Below are 22,280 nucleotides of genomic sequence, written 5' to 3' on the forward strand. Positions count from 1 at the left end.
ACAAAACAAAACATCAAAAATCAAAAACCGGAACTATATACTAACGCTTATTTTCGCTTAAAAAAGAAAAAGCAGATCTCGCCTGGTCGTCTAGTTTTATCTGCAGGGCGCCAAACACAAGCCGGAGAACGGCGGGACAGGGGCGTGGCGTATGCAGATAAGCAGGCGCGCAGAGGCCGCTGGTCCGGCAGCGCCGGGGCCCGCGGGGCCCGCGTGGGGCGAGACGAAGGCGCCGGAGGCGGTGCGTGTGGTGGGCACAGGTGTCCGCGGGGGTGGCGCGGGGAGGCGTGGTGCGGAGGCGGCGGGCGTGAAGTGACCGTGTGTAAGGAGTGGGGCGAGCGCGAGGGTGTGTGCGTCGGGGCGGGGAGCAACTCATACTTACCTGGCAGGGGAGATACCATGATCACGAAGGTGGTTTTCCCAGGGCGAGGCTTATCCATTGCACTCCGGATGTGCTGACCCCTGCGATTTCCCCAAATGTGGGAAACTCGACTGCATAATTTGTGGTAGTGGGGGACTGCGTTCGCGCTTTCCCCTGGCATCTGGGTTTGAATGGCAGCTTTGGTTGTGCTATTAGCGGCTTTCTCGTTGCTGTGGCTTCGCTTTTTCTGTCGCTCCGCGTTGTTACCTGGAGCCCGGCAGCGGCGCCGTGTTCTCGACTCGAGATTTTCAGCCGTGCGCCCGGTCGGGAAAGCGCGAGCTCGGTACCGGCTTCTTCCTGCCCACGTTTTAACGCTCGAGGTCTCCTGTTTGTTCCGGCATCTCGGCTGGGCTTCGAAACTTCCCCCCCTCCCCTCCGCAATTTCTTTATTTTTCGTTTCCCGCTCTCACCTGCGAACCGCATTCCCCTGCTTCCCATCCCACCGTTCCCATCCCGGACAGTGCCTAGGTCGCTCTTTTCCTCTCAGAGGGTCCGCCGTCACCCGCCGGAAACTCTGTACCACCCGTGCAGGGTGGCCACCGCATCCTCCTGTTTCTCCTTCGTGTCCCCCAGGGGCACGGGGGCCAACAAACGTGTAATGAAGGCCACAGCACGAGAGCCGTGAAACCTTGGTTTTCTGAAATCAGCAACTAGCAATGAAGTATGGAATGCTTCGGTCGTTCCCGACGTACCAAGTAGAATCTTTCCTAAAGCAGGCCCTTGAGGGAGTAACCTTTGTTCTTATTTGTGTTTTGTGAGAAGGCCCTGGGACAGTGTGGTCAACTCATTTATATTCATCAAGCAGCCCCCCCCCCGCGCCCCATGCTCTAATACGTACGTACTGCTTCCAGTCTAACCCACCCCAACAAACACGGTAAAAATGTAACCCAGGGACCAAAGGATGTATGTTAACACTCTCCTACCGGTTTCCTCCAAAAAGACCTCCTTGGTACAGAGTAGCTGAGGGCTACGTGGAACGTCGTACGTAGCTTTCTGCCCTGTACCTGCTATTTCTTAGCATTTACACAGCATCTTCATATTTCCAAAGCACTGTACCAATGTTTATTCATCCTCACAACACCCCTGTGAGGTAGGTCAGTCTGTCCTTTGTAGTAGAGAAAATGAGGCAGACACAGGTCAAGCCCACCCGCCTCAGGCCACAAGGGCCACCGGTGAAAGGGCCGCACCCGAGTCGGGAAGCTGGGGCTCTGTCCCATGTTCACCCACCGGAGAGCATCGCATGGGCATGTTTTCACCAGTGAAGGAGACGTGGGGGAGGACAAAACACAGAGATTTCTCAGGCAACAGAAAAATCAGGCTCAAGCGGCATCAGGGAACCACCTCAGTGAAAGAAACATTAAATGGCACACCAGTGAGGCAAGAGAACATGCGAGGCTGGAATCCTGGGGACTACCCTTAAGACCTACAAACAGGGTCTGGGAAAATGTAAACGAGGAACCCACCCACGATACCTGTGGCTTCCAACTGGAGGAAAAGTTAGACAGTTAAAAAGAAAAAGAAAAAAACAATCAAACCATACAACCTAATTTTAAAGGAGAGAGGACAGGATGTTAATTTACATCCAAAAGGCCAATAATATTCGTAATTACTGACAAGTAGTATCCTTTTTATTCCAACCGTTCCCCCACCGACAAGTGCTGTTCCCTAGAGCACTCTTCCTCTCTACGTACCGATTTACACACCAGTATGACTATCAAGTGGCTCAATGGCACGTCGCATGGTTCCTCAGCTGAGCTAGATGGAGACGGAATCCAGGAAACCGTAACAGACCGTTTATTTTGTCTGCTCCCGTAGTTTAGACATGGCTGTTTCTAACCTGCCTCTGCCCAATCCCATCTTCTATGAAATGCAAAAAAGCGCACACAGGAAAGCAGCTCATCCTTTTGTAGAGGGACTGGTGAACTTGGTTCAATATGCCATTTTAAGAAAAAGAAAAAGAAAAAGAAAAATAAAACGTAGGACCTGTACTGTAAAGCATAACAAAGGAGTAGACGGGTTATAGCTACTCCAAATTTTAGAGTGATACAATGACCACAGAGTTAAAAAAAACTATCACTGTTATCACTTTTTATTTGATAATAGTTGGTTTAGTCTACAAGTTTAAGGCAAACATACTAATGCATTTGCTTTTCATCAGAAATCATACTTATAAAGATTACATAAAGTCTGTCCCAAAACTTCTAAGAAATGTTCATTAATTAAAAATAAGTCTGATTACGATGCTTTACCAGGATACATGAATGAACTACGGTGGTAGGTACACAATGTCTTTTGAAAACAAAATTCAGAAGAAGGTGACGGCCGGCGATCTTTACCTTGTTTGAACAATGTATTTTTAAAAGGGTTAAACTTCAGAAAGTACTTAAACGTAAATGCGGCTGGCAGCCAGAAGGAATACTACGCATAAAATAAACACAGCTACGGAGGCTACTTAAGGAAAAGACTGAACTTTGGGCTTTGGAAGAGGAGGAGCGCGAGGTGACCCACGGCTGTCCCAGGGAGCATTCGGGTACAGGAGGGCAGTGTCCCCCCACAGATCGGCAGAACCCACGGACGGCTCCGCTCCGTTGTTTCTCAGAAAAAAGGAGAGTAGATGCGCTTTGTCAGCTGTTTCTTTTCTTCCCGGTGAGCAGTAAATGCTTTAATATCATTCAGAAAACAAAAATAAAATCTGAAGGAAGGCAGCCCTTTTTAGCCGAAGGTGGAGTGTGGCTTATGTGTCTCCATTTAACACTGCCAAGCAGTTCTGCAGCAACTGTAGGTTACCCTAAACAGGAAAGGAGAGTAAGTTACGAAGCCCAGAAGAACCGGACCGAAAAGTCACAGCACGCTACACGAAGATAACCGGATTTGGAAAACAACTGCTTCTTATACGGAACTAACTGTTTAAAGACCTAAAACTATTTAACCTGTTTCACGTACAATATTTTCCACATAACCAGCTGCTTCAGTAAATGTCCCTGTACACCAATATGACTGTTTTGGATTACCTGGCATGATCTACTGAGAGAGAGGAGGTGCTCTTTGTGTCCCAGTTAAACTACTGAACATTTTTTTTCTTTTTCTTTTTCTTTTTCTTTTTCTTTTCTTTCTTTCTTTTTTTTTTTTTCTTTTTTTTTTTAAGATTTATTGACTGGGGCCCCTGGGTGGACAGTGGTTGAGCACCTGCCTTTGGCTCAGGTCGTGGTCCCGGGGTCCTGGGCGAGCGTCCCAGACCAGGAGCCTGCTTCTCCCTCTGCCTATGTCTCTGCCTCTCTATGTCTCTCATGAATAAATACATAAAATCTTTAAAAAAAAAAAGTGATTTAGTTTTTTAGCTAATCAAAACACGATACTGGTTTCATCCTAGGTACTAGAGTCTCGCAGAGCTGACCGTTTGGAGAAACTGTAGATATTCTTGTTTGAATTAGGTGCTCTGTAAAATCCCTCTCAATTCTCTCTCTCTCTGGCTCTTTTAAAAATTTTATTTATTTATTCACGAGAGACACAGAGAGTAGGCAGGGACACAGGCAGAGGGAGAAGCAGGCTCCCCGTGGGGAGCCCGATAGAGGACTAGATCCAAGGACCCCGGGATGACGTGACCTGAGCCAAAGGCAGACGCTCGAACACTGAGCCACTCCGGCGCCCACATCCCTCTCAATTCTAAGATTCTCTAGTTTTAAAATCAGTATAAGGTTTGGGCCAAACTTTATCCTTTTTTAAAAAGTGGTTATTTGAGAGAGAGAGAGAGAGAGAGAGAACGAGTGGGAGCGGTAGGAGGAGAGGGAGAAAGGATCTCAAGTGGACTCCATGCTGAGCCTGGAGCCCACAACTCCAAGATCACCACCTGACCCCAAAGCAAGAGTTGGACGCTCACCCAACTGAACCACCCACGTGTCCCCGAAGCTGTATCTTTATAGTAACTACAAGAAAGGGCTTGATGTGAAGGAAACAAACGCTACAGAAAAACCCCAGAAGAAGGATGTTTATTTTCTAAATCAGAATTATTGTGAAGTAGTAAAATAATCTTCAAAAAGTATAATTCCAATTATTATGAATTCTAATTCAGAAATACTTTGTGTATGCCTGTAGGAAGAAGGAAAAGGTCATTAAAGAATTATTATCAATTCCACAATTCCTTCCTTCCTTCCTTCCTTCCTTCCTTCCTTCCTTCCTTCCTTCCTTCCTTCCTTCCTCTCTCTCTCTCTCTCTTTCTTCCTTTCTTCTTAAAGTAACCTTTACGCCAAGATGGGGCTCCAACTCACGAGCCCAATGAGCTGGCCAGGCACCCTGTAACTGACTCATTCCTAAATTAGAAGTCATTTAAATTATTAAGCTTCAATGTGACACTAACCTTTGCATGCTTCAGTTCTAACTCTGCCAGTTCCACTAAGTTTTTTCTGAATGCAGCAACTCTTCTTGTCTTAAAATCTATAAGTTCTGTGAACAAAAGAAATGAGATTAATTTTATAGAATAGCTTGAAGTATACTTCAGGATCAAACGGTAAGCTAACAGTACCTTGTTTTGCAGATTCAGATATTTTTTCAAATTTCTGACAGCATAACTGTTGGGATGTTTCAGCCTGCAGGACATCTTTATTTTTTGCTCTTGCTTTATCCAGTGCTTTATTCGCATTTTCATAATCCACTAGTGACCTGGATCTTCGATAGAGGAGATCCTATAAAACAGAATGCTTCCCAGTAATACACGCTGCATGTTTCTAATAGTTACCCCGCCACCCCATCATCAGCAGAGGGAATACTTCAACTATGGATACCACACATGCCAGTTACTCTTCTAGATGGTTTTTATAACAGCTTTACCGAGAGAAATTCAGCTATGAGGCACCTGGGTGGCTCAGTGGTGGAGCGTCTTCCTTAGGCTCAGGTGGTGATGCTGGGGTCCTGGGATCGAGTCCCGCATCGGGCTCCCTGCATGGAGCCTGCTTCTCCCTCTGCCTATGTCTTTGCCCGCAGCCACCCCCCCCCACCCCGTGCCCAGTGGAGCCCCGTCTCTCATGAATACATAAAATTTGAAAATCTTTTTTTTTAAATTTATTTATTTATGATAGTCAGAGAGAGAGAGAGAGAGAGAGGCAGAGACACAGGCAGAGGGAGAAGCAGGCTCCATGCACCGGGAGCCCGACGTGGGATTCGATCCCGGGTCTCCAGGATCGCGCCCTGGGCCAAAGGCAGGCGCCAAACCACTGCGCCACCCAGGGATCCCTGAAAATCTTTTTAAAAATATTTTATTTATTTATTCATGAGAGACACACAGGCAGAGGGACAAGCGGGCTCCATGCGGGGAGCCCGATGCGGGACTCGATCCCGGGACTCCAGGATCACGCCCTGGGCCGAGGGCAGACGCTTAACCGCTCAGCCACCCAGGCGTCTACGTTGTTTTTGAAATTTAAACATTTTATTTATTTGCGGAAGAGAATCCCGCATGAGCGCTGGTGGGGCCGGGAGCGCAGAGGGAGAAGGAGAAACAGACTCTATGAGCAGGGAGCAACAAGTGGGGCTTGATCCCGGGTCTCTGGGATCATGACCCGAGCCCAAGGCAAACGCTTAACCGAATGAGCCACCCAGGCACCCCTCAACAGTTTTTAGTATGCTCGCAGAATTGTACAACCAACACTGCAATCAGTTTTAGAACGATTCTGTAACCCAAAGGGAAAGCAATCCATCAGTAGTCATTCTTCATTTTCCTCTCATACCACCGTCCCCCCCCACCCCACCGCCCCCCACAACCACTAATCTGCTTTCTTAGATTTGCCTATTGTTGACATTTCATTAAAAAAAAGGGGGGGGGAATCCTATAATATGGGGCCTTGTCTGCCTGGCTTTCTTTACTTAGCATAAAGTTTCAAATTCATTCATGTTATTGTGTGAACCAGTACTTCCTCCCTTTTTATTGCTAAATAATATTTCATTATATGGAAATACCACATTGATTTATCCACTTATGAGTTGATAGACATTTGGTTTGTTACTAAGTTTTGCCTATTATGAATAATGCTGTTATGAATATTTGTGCAAGTTTTTGTGTGAACATGTTTTCCTTTCTCTTTCATATCTCATTACTTAGCAGTGGAATTGCTGGGTCATTTGGTAACTCTATGTTGAACCTCTTGAGAAACTGCCAGACTGTTTTCTAAAGCAGCTGTACCATTTTTTTTTTTTAATATTTTTTTTTCAATTTTTATTTATTTATGATAGTCACAGAGAGAGAGAGAGAGAGAGAGGCAGAGACACAGGCAGAGGGAGAAGCAGGCTCCATGCACCGGGAGCCCGACGTGGGATTTGATCCCGGGTCTCCAGGATCGCGCCCTGGGCCAAAGGCAGGCGCCAAACCGCTGCGCCACCCAGGGATCCCGCAGCTGTACCATTTTATGGTGCACACTGGCTTGCTTGCTTGCTTTTTTATAACATTTTATTTATTCATTTGAGGGGAGTGGGGAGAGAGAGAGCCAGTGAGCATGAGCGGGTGCAGAGGGGGCAGAGGGAGAGGGAGAAGCAGACTATCCACCGAGAAGAGAGCCCAACACAGGCCTCGATCCCAGGATCCTGAGATGTGCCTTGAGCCTAAGGCAGACGCTTAACCCACTGAGCCAACCAGGCACTCCCCATTTTCTATTTCCGCTGACGCTGTATGAGGGTTCTAATTTCTCCACATCCTTGGCAACCCTTATCTGTCTTTTCGATTAAAGCCACCTAGTGGGTGTGAAGTGGTATCTTGCTGTGGTTTGGTTTTGTTTTTAAAGATTATGTTTGTTAAGCAATCTCTAGAACTGACAATTCCAAGACCAAGAGTCGCATGCTCTACCCATTGACCCAGCAACCCTTGCCGTGGTTTTGACTTGCATTTCCCTGACGAAGAAGCGTCTTTTTATGTATTCATTAGTCATTTGTATATTTTCTTTGGAGAGAGGTTGATTCAAGTCCTTTGCCTATTTGTTAACTGGGCTATTTGTCTTTTTATCGAGAAGACTAGTTCTCTACATTCTCTGGATCTCAGCTGCTTATTAGGGACTCGTATGACTTGTAAATATTTTCTCCCAGTCTACGGGTTGTCTTTCCACTTCTCTTCCTAGTGTACTGTGACACACAGATGTTTTTAATTTTAATAAGGTTTGTCCAATTTATTATTTTTTTTCTTTGGTTACTGTGTTCTGGGTGTATCTGAGAAACCAACATCTGTTTTTTTTTTTTTTTTTTTAGAAACCGACATCTAATCAAAGGTCACAAAGATTTACATTTATGTTTTCTTCTAAAAATGTTAAAGTTTTAGCCGTTACAGTTAGGTCTTTGATTAATCTTGAGCAAATTTTTATACACAGTATGAGGAAGGGGCCTAACTTTATTTTCATGTGACTATGCAGCTGACACAGTACTACCATTTGTTGAAAAGTCTATGCTTTCCCCACTAAATTGTCTTAGCACTTTTGTTAAGAATCAAATGACTGGGGAGCCTTGGTGGCTCAGTTGGTCTGCCTTCGGCTTAGGTCATGAACCTGGGGTCCTGCGATTAAGCCCCACATGGGGGGGGTCCCCTGCTCAGCAGGGGGTCTGCTTTTCCCCCTTCCTCTGTTCCTTCCCCAGCTCGAACTCGTGCCTGAGCTCTCTCAAATAAATAAATAAATAAATAAATAAATAAATTTATTTTTTTTTGCCCCCCCAATAAATAAATAAATTAAAAAAATCTTAATAAAAAAATCAATTGACAGCTGTCCTAAAAAAAAAAAAAAGTTTCTGTGCTTTAAAGAAAAGCAACTGTTTCAGCACACTAGGAATATAAAGTGCTTCCTCGACTGGATAAGGAACATCTACCAAAAAAACCCTATAGCTACCATCACACTGAATGGTGAGAAACTGGAGGCTTGCCCACTAATATCAGTAATAATGCATGTTCCCCCTCATCACTCCTTCACAACATCATACTGGAAGCCCTAGCTAATGTGATAAGGAAATAGGAAGTATGTAGATCGGGAAGGAAGAAATAAAACTGTATTTATTCACAGATAACATGACTTGTTTATGTAGAATTTTGTAAGAGGCAACAAAAAACCCTGAACTAAGGAAGGAGTATGATAAGGTTGTAGAATACAACATTAATACACAAAAATCCATGGTTTTCTTATATACCACCAACGAACAAGTGGAATTTGAAATTAAAAACACGTTTACAGGGATCCCTGGGTGGCGCAGCGGTTTGGCGCCTGCCTTTGGCCCAGGGCTCGATCCTGGAGACCCGGGATCGAATCCCACATCAGGCTCCCGGTGCATGGAGCCTGCTTCTCCCTCTGCCTATGTCTCTGCCTCTCTCTCTCTCTCTGTGACTATCAGAAATAAAATAAAAATTAAAAAAAAAAAACATGTTTACATTAGCACCCCAGAAATGAAACTCCTAGGAATTAATCTAACAAAATAAATAGAAAGTCAACTTGAGGAAAACTACAAAACTCAAGGGTAGGGGCAGGACCCATGGACAGAAGGAGTTGCATCTTCTGCTGCCTGCTGCCAAAACGACAAAACCCTGATAAAAGAAATCAAGGAAGAGCTAATAAGTAAGCAGAGAGCTATTCCATGATCATGAATATGCAGACTCAACACTGTCAACATCAGTTCTTTCCAACTTGATCTATAGGTTTAACTAATCCCAATCAATATCCCAGCAAATTATTTTGAGGATCTTGGCGAACAGATTCTCAAGTGTAGGGAGGCAAAAGGCAAACAATAATCATCAACATATTGAAGGAGAACAACAAAGTCAGAGGACCGACCTATGTACTTGAAGCCTGACTATACAGCTACCGTCTAGGCAGTGTGGGACTGGTGACAGAACAGACACGTAAGTCAACTGACAGGACGGAGAGCCCAGAACCAGATACAGTTACCTATTTATTCTTTGGCAAAGGAACAAGAGCAATACCATGCAGATAATACAGTCTTCAACAAATGGTGCTGGGCAAGCTGGACATCTGCACACGGAGAAATGAATTTACACACAAACCTTACGCCCTTTACAAAAATTAACTCAAAACGGATTATAGCTCTAAATGTAAACCTATAAAACCCCTAAAAGGTGACATAGGAGAACATGTTGGGTTTGGTGAAGGCTTTTTAGATATAATACTAAAGGCATGATGTATGAAAGAAATAATTATAAAGTAAGCTTCGTTAAAATAAAAAACGTCTCCTCTACCAAAGACACTATCAAGAGAATGAGAAGACAAGTCACAGACCAAGAGAAAGTATTTACAAGAGATGTATCTGAGAAAGGACCCCTATCCCAAATATAGAAAACAAAAACAAAAACAAAACAAAACAAAAAAACCGTCTTAAATTCAACAGTAGGAAAACAAACAACCCAATTTAAAAATGGGCCAGGGACACATTATTTTATTTATTTTATTTTATTCTTATTTTTAAAGATTTTACTTATTGACTTGAGAGACAGAGAGCAAGCGACAGAGCATGAGCAGGGGAGAGGGGGAGAGGGAGAGGGACAGGGTGAAGCAGAGTCCTTGCTGAGCAGGGAGCCTGATGTGGGGCTCAATCCCAGGACCCCGGGACCATGACCTGAGCCAAAGGCAGATGCTTAACCAACTAAGCCACCCGGGCACCCCTGAGCCGAGCCATTTTTAATTTTTATTTATTTTTCAAGATTCTCAAACTCTCAACTCTGAGATCAAGAGTTACATGCTCCACTGACTGAACCAGCCAGGTGCCCTTATCTTTCTTTTCCCCACTAAAGACCCTTGTTTGTTTGTTTAAGATTTATTTTTTTGAGAGAAATAAGAGTGCATGAGGGGCGATGGCAGAGGGAGAGGGAGAGAGGATCTCAAGCGGACTCCACGTTGAGCTTGGAGCCCGATGCAGGGCTCGATTTCATTATCCCGAGATCATGACCTAAGCTGCAACCAAGAGTTACATGCTTAACTTACTGCACCACCCAGGCGCCCCTAAAGACCCATTTTTATTTTTATTAGTTTTTAAAGATTTTATTTATTCATTTGACAGAGTGAGAGAAAGCACAAGTGGGAGGGAAGAGCAGGCTCCCCAGTGAGCAGAGAGCCCAATGCAGGGCTGGATCCCAGGACTGCAGCACCACATCCCAAGCCAAAGGCAGACACCCAACCAACCGAGTCACCCAGGTGCCCCTAAAGAGAGGGAGAAGCAGACTCCCCACCGAGCAGGGAGCGCGGCGTGGGGCTTGAACTCATGGACCCTGAGATCAAGAGTTGCATGCTCTATCAACCGTGACCTGAGCTGAAGGCAGACAGTCAGCTGACTGAGCCACGCAGGTGCCCCCGAGGTGCCTTTTAAAAATGGGTCTTGGGATCCCTGGGTGGCGCAGCGGTTTAGCGCCTGCCTTTGGCCCAGGGCACGATCCTGGAGACCCGGGATCGAGTCCCACATCGGGCTCCCGGTGCATGGAGCCTGCTTCTCCCTCTGCCTATGTCTCTGCCTCTCTCTCTCTCTCTCTCTCTCTCTCTCTCTGTGTGTGTGTGTGACTATCATAAATTAAAAAAAAAATGGGTCTTTAGAGTCTCTGCTCAGCATGGAATATGCTTGAGATTTTATTCACTCACTCATGTTCAAGTAGAGCTGACACACAGTATTACATTAGTTTCAGGTGTGCAACAGTGCTCTGACAACTCTGTATGTTACGCTATGCTCCCAAGTACAGCTACCATCTGACACCATACAATGCTATCACACTACCATCGATTCCTATACTCTCTCTGCTGTACGTAGTTTTAATTTTTTTTTAAGATTTTATTTGTTTATTCGTGAGACACACAGAGAGGGGCAGAGACATAGACAGGGAGAAGCAGTCTCCTCGCAGCGACCTGATGCGGGACTCGATCCCCCGACCGGGATCACACCCTGAGCTGAAGGCAGATGCTCAACTGCTGAGCCACCTAGGCGACCCTGTAGTTTTAATTATTGCAATTAAATTTTAATTATTTCTTGTGGTCACTAAAAAATTTGGATTTACTTTTATTTTTATTTTTAATGATTTTATTTATTAATTCGTGAGAGAAACCGAGAGAGAGGGAGGCAGATGCTTAACTGCTGAGCCACCCTGGCGTCCCTGCATTTACATCTAGTTAATTAATTAATCTTTATTTAAAAGATTTTATTTATTTATTCATGAGACACACACACACACACACAGAGGCAGAGACACAGGCAGAGAGAGAAGTAGGCTCCATGCTGGGACTCGATCCCGGATCTCCGGGATTGTGCCCTGGGCTGAAGGCGCTAAACCGCTGAGCCACCAGGGCTGCCCTGCATTTATTTTTAAAGCCATGTTCTAAAAAGTATGCCTTAGCAACTACGTACTATAATAAAATAATGAATTTAAAGTCCTCAAAGTAAGTAATTCATTTTATCCCTGCCCACCCACGTGAATGGTTTATAATCTGATACGGACAGTATTTTTGCAAGTACCTAAGTCCTCAAAGTTAAAAGAGTTATTCAGGGACACCTGGGTGGCTCAGTGGTTGAGTGTCTGCCTTCAGCTCAGGGCGTGAGCCTCGAGTCCCAGGAACGAGTCTGGAGTCTGGGGATCGAGTCCGGCATTGGGCTCCCCACGGGGAGCCTGCTTCTCCCTCTGCCTGTGTGTCTGCCTCTCTCTGTGTTTCTCATGAATAGACACAATCTTAATAAACAAAAGGGTTATTTATACTTTATGGTTATTTAAGTAATCTCTACTCAACATAGGGATTGAACTCCTGACCCTGAGATCAAGAATCATATGCCCTTCTGACTGAGCCAGCCAGGCACCCCTATAATAATTTTTTTTTTTTTTTTTTTTTTAATAAGCTCTGTGGAGGCACCTGGTGGCTCACTGGTTTAGCATCTGCCTTTGGCTCAGGGTGTGATCCCGGGGCCCTGGGATGGAATCCTGTAGTAGGCTCCCTGCAGGGAGTCGGCTTCTCCCTCTGCCTGTGTCTCTTTCTCTCATGAATAAATAAATAAATTAAAAAAAAATAAAGTAAGCTCTGTGTTCAATGTGGGGCTTGAACTGAGGGATCCTGAGATCTCTCAAGAGTTGCATGCTCTACCAACTAAGCCAGCCAAGTCCCCAAGGGTTATTTATAATTTGATAAGGAATGAAAAACCGGTATAAAGCACCACTGATCACATGGGAATTTTCTGTACAATATATCGATTCATAAATTAACAATGAGTTTAGAATATCTTTTTTTTTCCCCTAAAGATTTTATTTATTTATTTGTGAGAGAGCACAAGCTGGGGGAGAGGCAGAGGGAGAGGGAGAAGCAGGCTTCCCACTGAGCAGGGAGGGAGCCTGACATGCGGTTTGGTCCAAGGACCCTGGGATCATGAACTGAGCCAAAGGCAGACGCTTAATGGACTGAGCCACCCAGGTGCCCTGAACTTAGAATATCTGGGCCACTACATTTTCAGTGCTTTAAAGATGCTTCTGTGTAACATTGTTTTGATTAGTAAGAGTTTTAATCTTGCACACAGACTTCCAAAGGGAAATGTGACTTGCCTTAAAATAAAACATATCCTGGTTTTATAGCTCTCTCACCTTCAATAGAGGACTTTGGAATCCTTCAGCTATATAGACTGTTATATGGGGGTTTACTTTTTGTTTTGTCGGCATTTTAACTGAATGAATAGACCAAGTTAACAAAAAAGAAAAAGTTCTAGATTATACTATGTGATAAGTTTATAGAGGAGACTCTTAGGTGGGGTTCAGTGACCAACAATTTATAAAAGGAGAACAAAAATTCACACTTGAAAATCAAATTTAAAAGATAATCATTAACAATCTTAAGTCTAACAACCTCTAATGAGATGGATTTTTGTAAAAAAAATGAAGAATCAAATTACCTTAGCAGCTTGAGATTCTCTTAAGTAATATTTTAAAAGGTCGGAAAGCTTGAGGTCCTCATCGGCAGACACTCGTGCTTCTATTTTCTGACAAAGGGGGAAAAGTTAGGCATTTAATTAGCACATGTTCTACAGCCAATGTTTTAACTACTATAAAAAATTTAAAGTAATAAATAACCACAGTATCCATTCTTATTCCACCTAAGGTTCCCTGCCTTCCCCTTTCCGCTAGCCTATTCCTTTTCTTTGTGACTCTGACAAAAAATGATCAGAAAAAAGAATGAGATCAGATAAGATGACTGAAATTACGGAAGGACTCTATATTTGACTCAAGTTCTTGGCTATGACTTTTAATATCTTTCGGTATGACTTATATTTCTCTCTTGTTACACCATTTCAATGATGTGGACACATGATTTTAAAGTGATGAAGGCTGGGACGCCTGGGTGGCTCAGTAGGTTAAACGTCCAACTCTTGATTTCAGCTCAGGTCATGATCTCAGGGTTGTGAGATCAAGCCCGAGTTGGGCTCCATGCTGCGTGTGTAGCCCGCCTAAGATTCTCTCTACCCCTCCCTTTACCACTCCCCCTGCCCTAAAAAAAATAAAGTGATAAAGGCTGACAATGGAAGACTAGGTCATTCAAAGCAACCTTCCTACTGAAAACAACCAGAAACATAGTCAAAACATTAACAAAATGTGCCAGAAGCCATCAAGGAGTGATAAAAAAAATGTGGTTAGTTTGAGTCAGACTGAAATGATGAAACTAGTCAATTTAGTGTGGAGAGACAGACCAAAAAAAAAAAAAAAAAAAATACTGTGTCAATCAAATACAATATAGGGACCTTGTTTGAATCCTAACTCAAACGAATTCCACTGTAAAAAGCCATCCTAGGCAACTGGGATCGCCTACATACTGAATATTTGATGATATTAAAGGGAATCATAGATAATCGCATTGAGTATATTAAAATTAATTCTTTTCTTTTAAAAAATTCTTATATTTTTAAAAAGGAGATATGCACAAAGGGCAGAAGAAATGAATATGGGCCTTTTGGGGAAAAGTACTTTTTAAAAGAGATATTTTATTTACTTATTTTAGAGAGAGAGAGCTTGAGCAGGGGGAGAGGCAGAGAGAGAGAAAATCTTAGGCAGACTCCATATTGAGTGCGGCCCCAGACTCGGGCTCCATCTCAGGACCCTGAGATCATGCCCTGAGCTGAAATCGGGAATCAGATGTTAAATGGCTGAGCTACCCAGTTGCCCCTTTGGGAAAAAGGACTTTAAGCAATGTAGAAAATGTTAACATTCAGGAAATCTGGGTGACACAAATACAGGAATTCTTTGTAATTTTTTATTTTAAAGATTTTATTCATTTGTGTGTGTGTGAGAGAGAGAGAGCATGCGAATACAGGCAGAGGGGAGAAGCAGATTCCCCATGCAGCAGGGAGCCTGACATGGGGCTTGATTCCAGGACCCTGAGATATAATAGGAGCTGAAGGCAGATGCTTTACCACCTGAGCCACCCAGGCTCCCGTCTTTGTACTATTCTTGCAACTTTTCTGTAAGTCTGAAATTACTGTTGCAATAAAGTTATAATTTAAAAACCCTACGCATCCTGCAGAATAACTAAAACAAAAAAGATAGTGCAGCCCAGGTGGCGCAGCGGTTTAGCGCTGCCTGCAGCCCAGGGCGTGATCCTGGAGACCCTGGATCGAGTCCCATGTCAGGCTCTCTGTATGATGCCTGCTTCTCCCACTGCCTGTGTCTCTGCCTCTCTGTCTCTATGAATAAATAAAATCTTAAAAAAACACTTAAAAAAAAAAAAACAAAAAAGATAACAAATATTACAAGCCTGTTCAACAACCCAATGCTCACATTTCTTCTGGTGGGAATGTAAATTAGTAGAATCACTTTGGGAAACAGGGAAACGGTTTGGCACTATCTATGAAGGCTTTTCACATAGAGACTCTATGGCTCCTAGTTCTCCTCCTGATTATACACACCCAACAGAAATACATATTTATTTTCAGCTGAAGATATGCAAGAACGGTCTTAGAGGTACTATTTTTTTAAAAAGATTTATTTAGGGATCCCTGGGTGGTGCAGCGGTTTAGCGCCTGCCTTTGGCCCAGGGCGTGATCCTGGAGACCCGGGATCGAATCCCACATCAGGCTCCCAGTGCATGGAGCCTGCTTCTCCCTCTGCCTGTGTCTCTGCCTCTCTCTCTCTGTGTGACTATCATAAATAAATAAAAATTAAAAAAAAAAAAAGATTTATTTATTTTTCATGAGACACACATACACACACACACACAGAGGCAGAGACACAGGGAGAGGGAGAAGCAGGCTCCCCACGTGGAGCCCGATTGGGAACTTGATCCTAGATCCCAGGGATCACGCCCTGAGCCAAAGGCAGAGGCTCAACTGCTGAGCCACCCAGGCGTCCCAGAAGTACTATTTGTAAACAGCCACAAACTAGAAACTATCCAAAATGCCTACCAACAGTAAAACAGAAGAATAAATTTACATATCTTTTTGCAAAGGAAAGCTACATAGGAAGAATGAAGGAACTATATACACATGCAACAACATTGACGAATCTTTTTTTTTTTTTTTTTTTTAAAGATTTTATTTATTTATTCATGATAGTCACAGAGAGAGAGAGAGAGAGAGGCAGAGACATAGGCAGAGAGAGAAGCAGGCTCCATGCACTGGGAGCCCGATGTGGGATTCGATCCCGGGTCTCCAGGATCGCGCCCTGGGCCAAAGGCAGGCGCCAAACCGCTGCGCCACCCAGGGATCCCTACATTGACGAATCTTATATAGGTAATGCTGAGTAAATGAAACCAGACATAAAAGAATGTATACCAGATAAAATACTTATATAAGATAGTGGTTACCCTTGCAGGAGGTGCTGACTCAGAAAGCAGCTCAAGAGGGGCAAGGCATCTGAGTTGCTGGTAAATATTCTATTTTTTCATCTGAGTATTCATGATATGGGTGTGCTGAATTTGTAAAATTTCACTGAGTTGTGTACTAGTACTACTTTTTTTTTTTTTTAAGATTTTATTTTTCATGAGAAACACACAGAGAGAGGCAGAGACATAGACAGAGGGAGAAGCAGGCTCCTCACAGGGAGCCCGATGCGGTACTCAATCCCCAAACCTAGGATCACGCCCTGAACCCAAGGCAGATCTCAACTGCTGAGCCACTGAGGCGTCCCGAGTTGTATACTTCTGATGTGTATAACATACTTCAATAAAAAGAAAAAACCTTGAAGCTTAAGTTTAAATTCCTTTATTTTTATTTTTTATGAAACATTCCTTTATAATAGAGAAATAAACTTATTAAACTTCTTAATCTAACAGATAAATGCACAGACACAAAGTATATTCAAAACTGACTTAGGGGATCCCTGGGTGGCGCAGCGGTTTAGTGCCTGCCTTTGGCCCAGGGCGCGATCCTGGAGACCCAGGATCGAATACCACGTCGGGCTTCCGGTGCATGGAGCCTGCTTCTCCCTCTGCCTATGTCTCTGCCTCTCTCTCTCTCTCTCTGTGACTATCATAAATAAAGAAATAAAAAAAAAAAAAAAAAAAAAAAACTGACTTAGATAAATCTAGGTAACATGTTAGATGGATGTTGTGTGCTTTAAATATGGTTCCTCTCCTTCCATTAAGATATGGGGTATATCTCCTTGAATCTGGGCCCTAAGATTGACCAATAAAGAAGTGATGCTGTCCCAGTTTCTAGGCCTTAATGAAACTAGCAATTTCTGCTTCCCATCTTTTGGGATGCTTGCTTTTGGAACCTACCCACCATATCGTGGGGAAACCTAAGCAGCAGTGTGGAAAGGCAACATGCAAATGTTATAGCTAAGAGCCCTGGCTGAAGTCTCAGCTGATGGCCAGTATCACCTTCAACATCGGAGTAAAAGAGTCTTCAGAGGATCCCAGGCCCTGGCCTTCATATGTTCCCTGTTGAGGCCCCAAATATCATGCAGCAGAGGCAAGCCATCTTTGTTCTGTCTTTTCTGAATTCTTGACCCAAAGAACTCATTAGCATAATAAAATGTTTTAAGCTACTGATTTTAGGATGGTTTGTTACACAGCAAATAAGACCACCACAAAAACACTAAAAAAGAAATGAAGATTGTGGTGGGTATGGCAATGTGCCACCTAGATATCCTTCAAGAGAAACTGCTTGCTGCAAGGAGCATAGATGGTTCAGAGTCCCAACCGCAATCTCTCTAGATTCAGAACAATATTCATTCCAAGGTTATGATGCATCCTCCCCTACCCACCTCAGCTGCAACCATGACAGAGCACAGGGGCAGTAATGCCAGCCCATTCTTGACTGATGCAGTACTCCTTGTAATGATCAACTCTGGCTGACTTGGACAAAACTTTCTTGGGACTACGCTACAGTTTGAAACTCTTCCTACCCAGTCCCCTCTTCCTCTGCTCTTTCCTTTCACAATATAGACCTGCACTATGGTCTGAAGGCTCTTCCTATCTATCCTGCTCCTTCCTCTTTGTTATTCTCAAGAAGTCTCTTGCACATCTAATTCCATTTGGTATCTGCTTGCACATCTACTGACACACAAAGCTATTTTGTGATAAATCCCTGTTCTTTTGATGTAAACGCATAGAAAAACAACTATATCTTCCCAGAAAATGCTCACTGGTACAAATACCAAAAGCAGAATAATGGACCCCAGTATAACAACATTTATGTATTTAACGACTCTTTCCTTTGTGAGAAAAGATCTTTCCTTTCCTTGTCTTCACCACACATTACTCAACTGACAAAGTCATGCTGAAATCTGATTTATACAATGGACTGGCCACCTCCACCTTAGTTTAGTATGCTTAAACATTTTCATTATTCCATCAACTTTATCAAAAGTGTTTAAATATTACTGTGTCTAAGACTGATCCCTGAAAAAATATGTCAACATTAAATTATTATTACTATGAATTAAACTTTTCTGCAGTTGTGTATTTGTCTTGTATTGGTACAACTCATTCTTATTTCTTAAAAGATTTTATTTAGGGCAGCCCGGGTGGCTCAGTGGTTTAGCGCCACCTTCAGCCCAGGGCGTGATCCTGGAGATCTGGGATCGAGTCCCACGTCAGGCTCCCTGCATGGAGCCTGTTTCTCCCTCTGCCTGTGTCTCTGCCTCCCTCTCTCTCTGTCATGAATAAATAAAATCTTAAAAAAAAAAAAAGATTTTATTTATTTGAGAGAGAGAGCGAGAGCATGAGAGGCAGAAGAGGAAGCAGGCTTCCTGCTGAGTCCAAAGCTACAAGGAGCTGGATCCTGAGACTCTAGGATTGTGACCTGAGTTGAAGGCAGATGCTTAACTGACTGAGCCACCCAGGTGCCCCAATACAACTCAATTTTCAAAAAAGATTTATTTATTTATTTATGAGAGAGAGAGAGAGAGAGAGAGAGAGAACGAGTGGGGTGAGGGGCAGAGGAAGAAGTAGACTCCCACCGAGTAGGGAGCCTGATGCAGAACTTGATACTGGAACTCTGGGATCATGACCTAAGCTGAAGGCAGACACTCAACCGACTGAGCCATCCAGGCATCCAATACAACTCATTTTTAAACCAGTGTCATGGGGAATCAAAAGCAGTATCATCTGGGTAAAATTAAAATGAATCTAAGACTTTCTTCTAGCTTACAAAGCCCCAGGAAAAGATCATTCTTCTTAAAACTAAACACAGTTATAAAATGAACATGTTCTCTGATCCAGGATATGAATTTTTATACAAATACCAAAGGCCATAACAAAAAAAGAAATTTCCTGAAAAAAAAAAAAGTCAAATTTTCAAATCTAAATCTGTCTCTTCATCCTTCTGAGGTATATCGCTCATCTTTCTCAATAAAGTTAAACGCAACCACAACAGGTTACACACATGACTGTATGCAAAGATTTAGACTCTCAAAGGTTAACTGATAGTACTTACTCTTGTTTTATCAAACAGTTCTGAAACTTTGAGAAAAAACCTGGAAGGGAAAAATATTTCATCAGAAGTCACCTTTGAAATGATTTTTCATTTCAAATGTTCAGAGCAATATGCCTCTAAAACCGTATTAATAATGAACTTTCTTATTTCATTATAGTATTATTTGATGATCTTGTTTACTGCAGACTTCATTTTAGTTCACCATCTCTGTACTTCCACCTATGGGAAAATCTTCTCATTTCAGGCAACAGTCTAAACCATTTATTTATTTATTTAATATACATTTTTAAAGTAATCTCTACACCCAGCATGGGGCTCAAACTCACAACCTCGAGATCAAGAGTCACAGGATCCCCGGACTGAGCCAGCCAGGTACCCCTAAGCCATGCATTAAAATTTTAAAAAATGTTTCTTATATTCTTCAGAAGTATGCCACATAATACTAAAGCCTGTATCTTCAAAATTACTACAGAAGTAGAGAACAATCAGATCCAAAGAGGCTGATGTTCACTTTTAACTAAATAGCCTATCTCTCAAAGGCTGACACCAACTAAAAAATGTCCCAATGTAGAACTATTAAGAGGGTATTCTGTAAATTAATACATAATTTACTGGTGACTGGATTAGGGCAAGTACTACTGAAAGTTAAAATACTATTTTATTAACTTTGTTTTACTAAAAAGAACTTGCTCTGACAGGTTTATGTCCAATAACTCATGGCAAGGTTAACTTTTTCCTCTTATCAAAGACTTAAGAACTAACTCTTTGGGAAGGTAGCATGTTAATCAATGTAAGCTACATATAGAATCTTGTTTTGCTGAAAAACTTGGATCTTACATATCTGCTAAGACAGGATATACCAGAAAAAAGTTCAAGGATGTGGTTTAGAAAAAGGCATAAACTATGAGAATAGTTTTGCTACTTAAAATTGAAAAAAAAAAACGGTTTGGATTATTTTTCAGTGAAGAGTTGGGTTTAAACAATATTATAGGAACTAAAATTAACTGGTTAGATTAATGTGAAAAACTAGTATAAAATAAATAAAGGACAGCTGTGTAAGCAAATATCCAAAGAGTGTTTCTATACTAACATGTGTAATACCTTCCCATCAGGTTACTCTAGGACTGCCCTAAGATTCATTAAACTTATTTATTTATTTTTTCATTAAACTTATAAACTAGAATAACCAGCCTCTTTAAAAAGTATAAACTGACAGCATATTTTACTTTAAAAGTCAATTTGGCCTCCAAAAAAATACATACATATATATCCTGTATATTCCAATTCTAAAACATTTATTTATAATAAACTTCAAAACCTAAGAACATTTTGATATGAATTCTCTTCCTATTCCTTATACACATGTATCAGCAAATTTTCATCAAATAAAACTTTGTAAATGTTAAAATTACATATATTACAGTCAATTTTTACTTTTCAGATTTAAAATAAAAGAAATGGTAGAGAAAAAAAATGACACTGATCCAAGTTTATAAGAAGCTCCTTATTACTGATGTATTTTGAAGAAGATATTCTAAATGCCTCTTGGGTCAAATGTTGTGTGCCCAGGCTGCCAACAAAATTTTTACTTAATTTTTAAATCAAAATCCTTACTTGCATATATCTGTAGAATCCTGAGTTCCTAAAGCATATAATGAAGAACCAATTCTATTGTAATCATCTGCAGCACCTATGGAAAAAAATTTTTAGACTGATTTATTCGATGATTCAAAAATACTTACTGAGCACCTACCTGCCAAAAAATGTGTATGTAGTATGAGATACCTCAAGTCTGGTGAAGGAAATGACAATAGCTATAATAAAATTTGATGAGATTTATTTATTTATTTATTTATTTATTTATTTATTTATTTATTTATTTATGATAGTCACAGAGAGAGAGAGAGAGAGAGAGAGAGGCAGAGACACAGGCAGAGGGAGAAGCAGGCTCCATGCACCAGGAGCCCGATGTGGGACTCGATCCCGGGTCTCCAGGATCGCGCCCTGGGCCAAAGGCAGGCACCAAACCGCTGCGCCACCCAGGGATCCCGAGTATTATTTATTTTTATTAAAGATTTTTATTTATTCATTTGACAGAGAGAGTGAGTACAAGCAAGGGGAGAAGGAGGTAGAGGGAGAGGGAGAAGCAGGTTCCTTACTGAGCAGGGAGCCCGATGTGGTGCTTGATTCCAGGACCCTGGGATCATGACCTGAGCTGAAGGCAGACTAAGCCACCCAGGTGCCCCAGATGAATATTATATTGGAAGTAGGAACAAACTACTTTGGGAGCAGGGGAAACAGATTCCACCTGAGTAAGTTAGGGAAAGATTTATAGACATAATTGAGTGAGTCAGAACTTATAGGAGAAGCAAATCTTTGCAGGCAAAAGGGAGGGGGAGAGCATGGACAAAGGCCAATGAGATATAAAAGAGCACAGTATATTTAGACAGCCTTCTAAGAAGAAGGCACTAGAGGGTACAAAGGGGAAAGGATAGAGTTGAAGATGGAAAAATAGGGATGCCTGGGTGGCTCGGCGGTTGAGCGTCTGCCTTTGGCTCAGGGCATGTTTCTGGGGTCCTGGTATCAAGTCCCACGTCGGGCTCCCTGCATGGAGCCTGCTTCTCCCTGTGCCTGTATCTCTGCCTCTCATGAATGAATAAATAAAATCTTAAAAAAAAAAATAAAGAAGATGGAAAAATAAACGAATGGTCTTAGGGGGAGGAAAACGGGTTTTTGTAAGACATGATAAAGTTTGGATTTGATCTTATAGGAATGGGTGTCATTAAACATTTAAAAACGGTAGTGGTAAAATCAACTTGTTAAGGATTTTAGATAAAAAATTCTGCCGTCTGGAATAAAGTCTAGAAATGGAGGGACACAGAAGGCAACTGGGAATGTGTTGTGTCAGACACTGATGGTCAGGATCAAGATAGCAAAAACAGTGACAGCAGAGAGACACAACAAATATAATAGGTAGGATTTACAAACAGGAAACCTGAGGTAGGAAGGA

General features: G+C 42.4%; 1 protein-coding gene and 1 non-coding gene across 3 annotated transcripts in view; one reads left to right on the forward strand and one right to left on the reverse strand.

Moving 5' to 3' along the window:
• Positions 1–374: 374 nt before the first annotated feature.
• Positions 375–538, forward strand: LOC140640780 (U1 spliceosomal RNA). Its single transcript, XR_012037413.1, has one exon. It is a non-coding gene; the product is annotated as a U1 spliceosomal RNA (small nuclear RNA).
• Positions 539–2,494: 1,956 nt separating this feature from the next.
• The window catches only part of SNX6 (sorting nexin 6), a 59,663-nt gene continuing 39,877 nt past the window's right edge, over positions 2,495–22,280 (reverse strand). The window contains exons 9-14 of one of the 2 annotated variants that reach the window (XM_072838235.1): positions 20,885–20,960; positions 19,271–19,310; positions 13,295–13,381; positions 4,941–5,100; positions 4,776–4,861; positions 2,495–3,209 (exon numbers count right to left, since the gene is read on the reverse strand). In XM_072838235.1, coding sequence (XP_072694336.1) covers positions 3,156–3,209; positions 4,776–4,861; positions 4,941–5,100; positions 13,295–13,381; positions 19,271–19,310; positions 20,885–20,960 — 503 coding nt within the window. In that variant the 3' untranslated portion in view covers positions 2,495–3,155. The remainder of the gene's footprint in view (positions 3,210–4,775; positions 4,862–4,940; positions 5,101–13,294; positions 13,382–19,270; positions 19,311–20,884; positions 20,961–22,280) is intronic. The other variant, XM_072838236.1, reaches the window with a different exon arrangement.

Source organism: Canis lupus, chromosome 9 (assembly GCF_048164855.1).
Source record: "Canis lupus baileyi chromosome 9, mCanLup2.hap1, whole genome shotgun sequence".
NCBI lineage: Eukaryota > Metazoa > Chordata > Mammalia > Carnivora > Canidae > Canis > Canis lupus.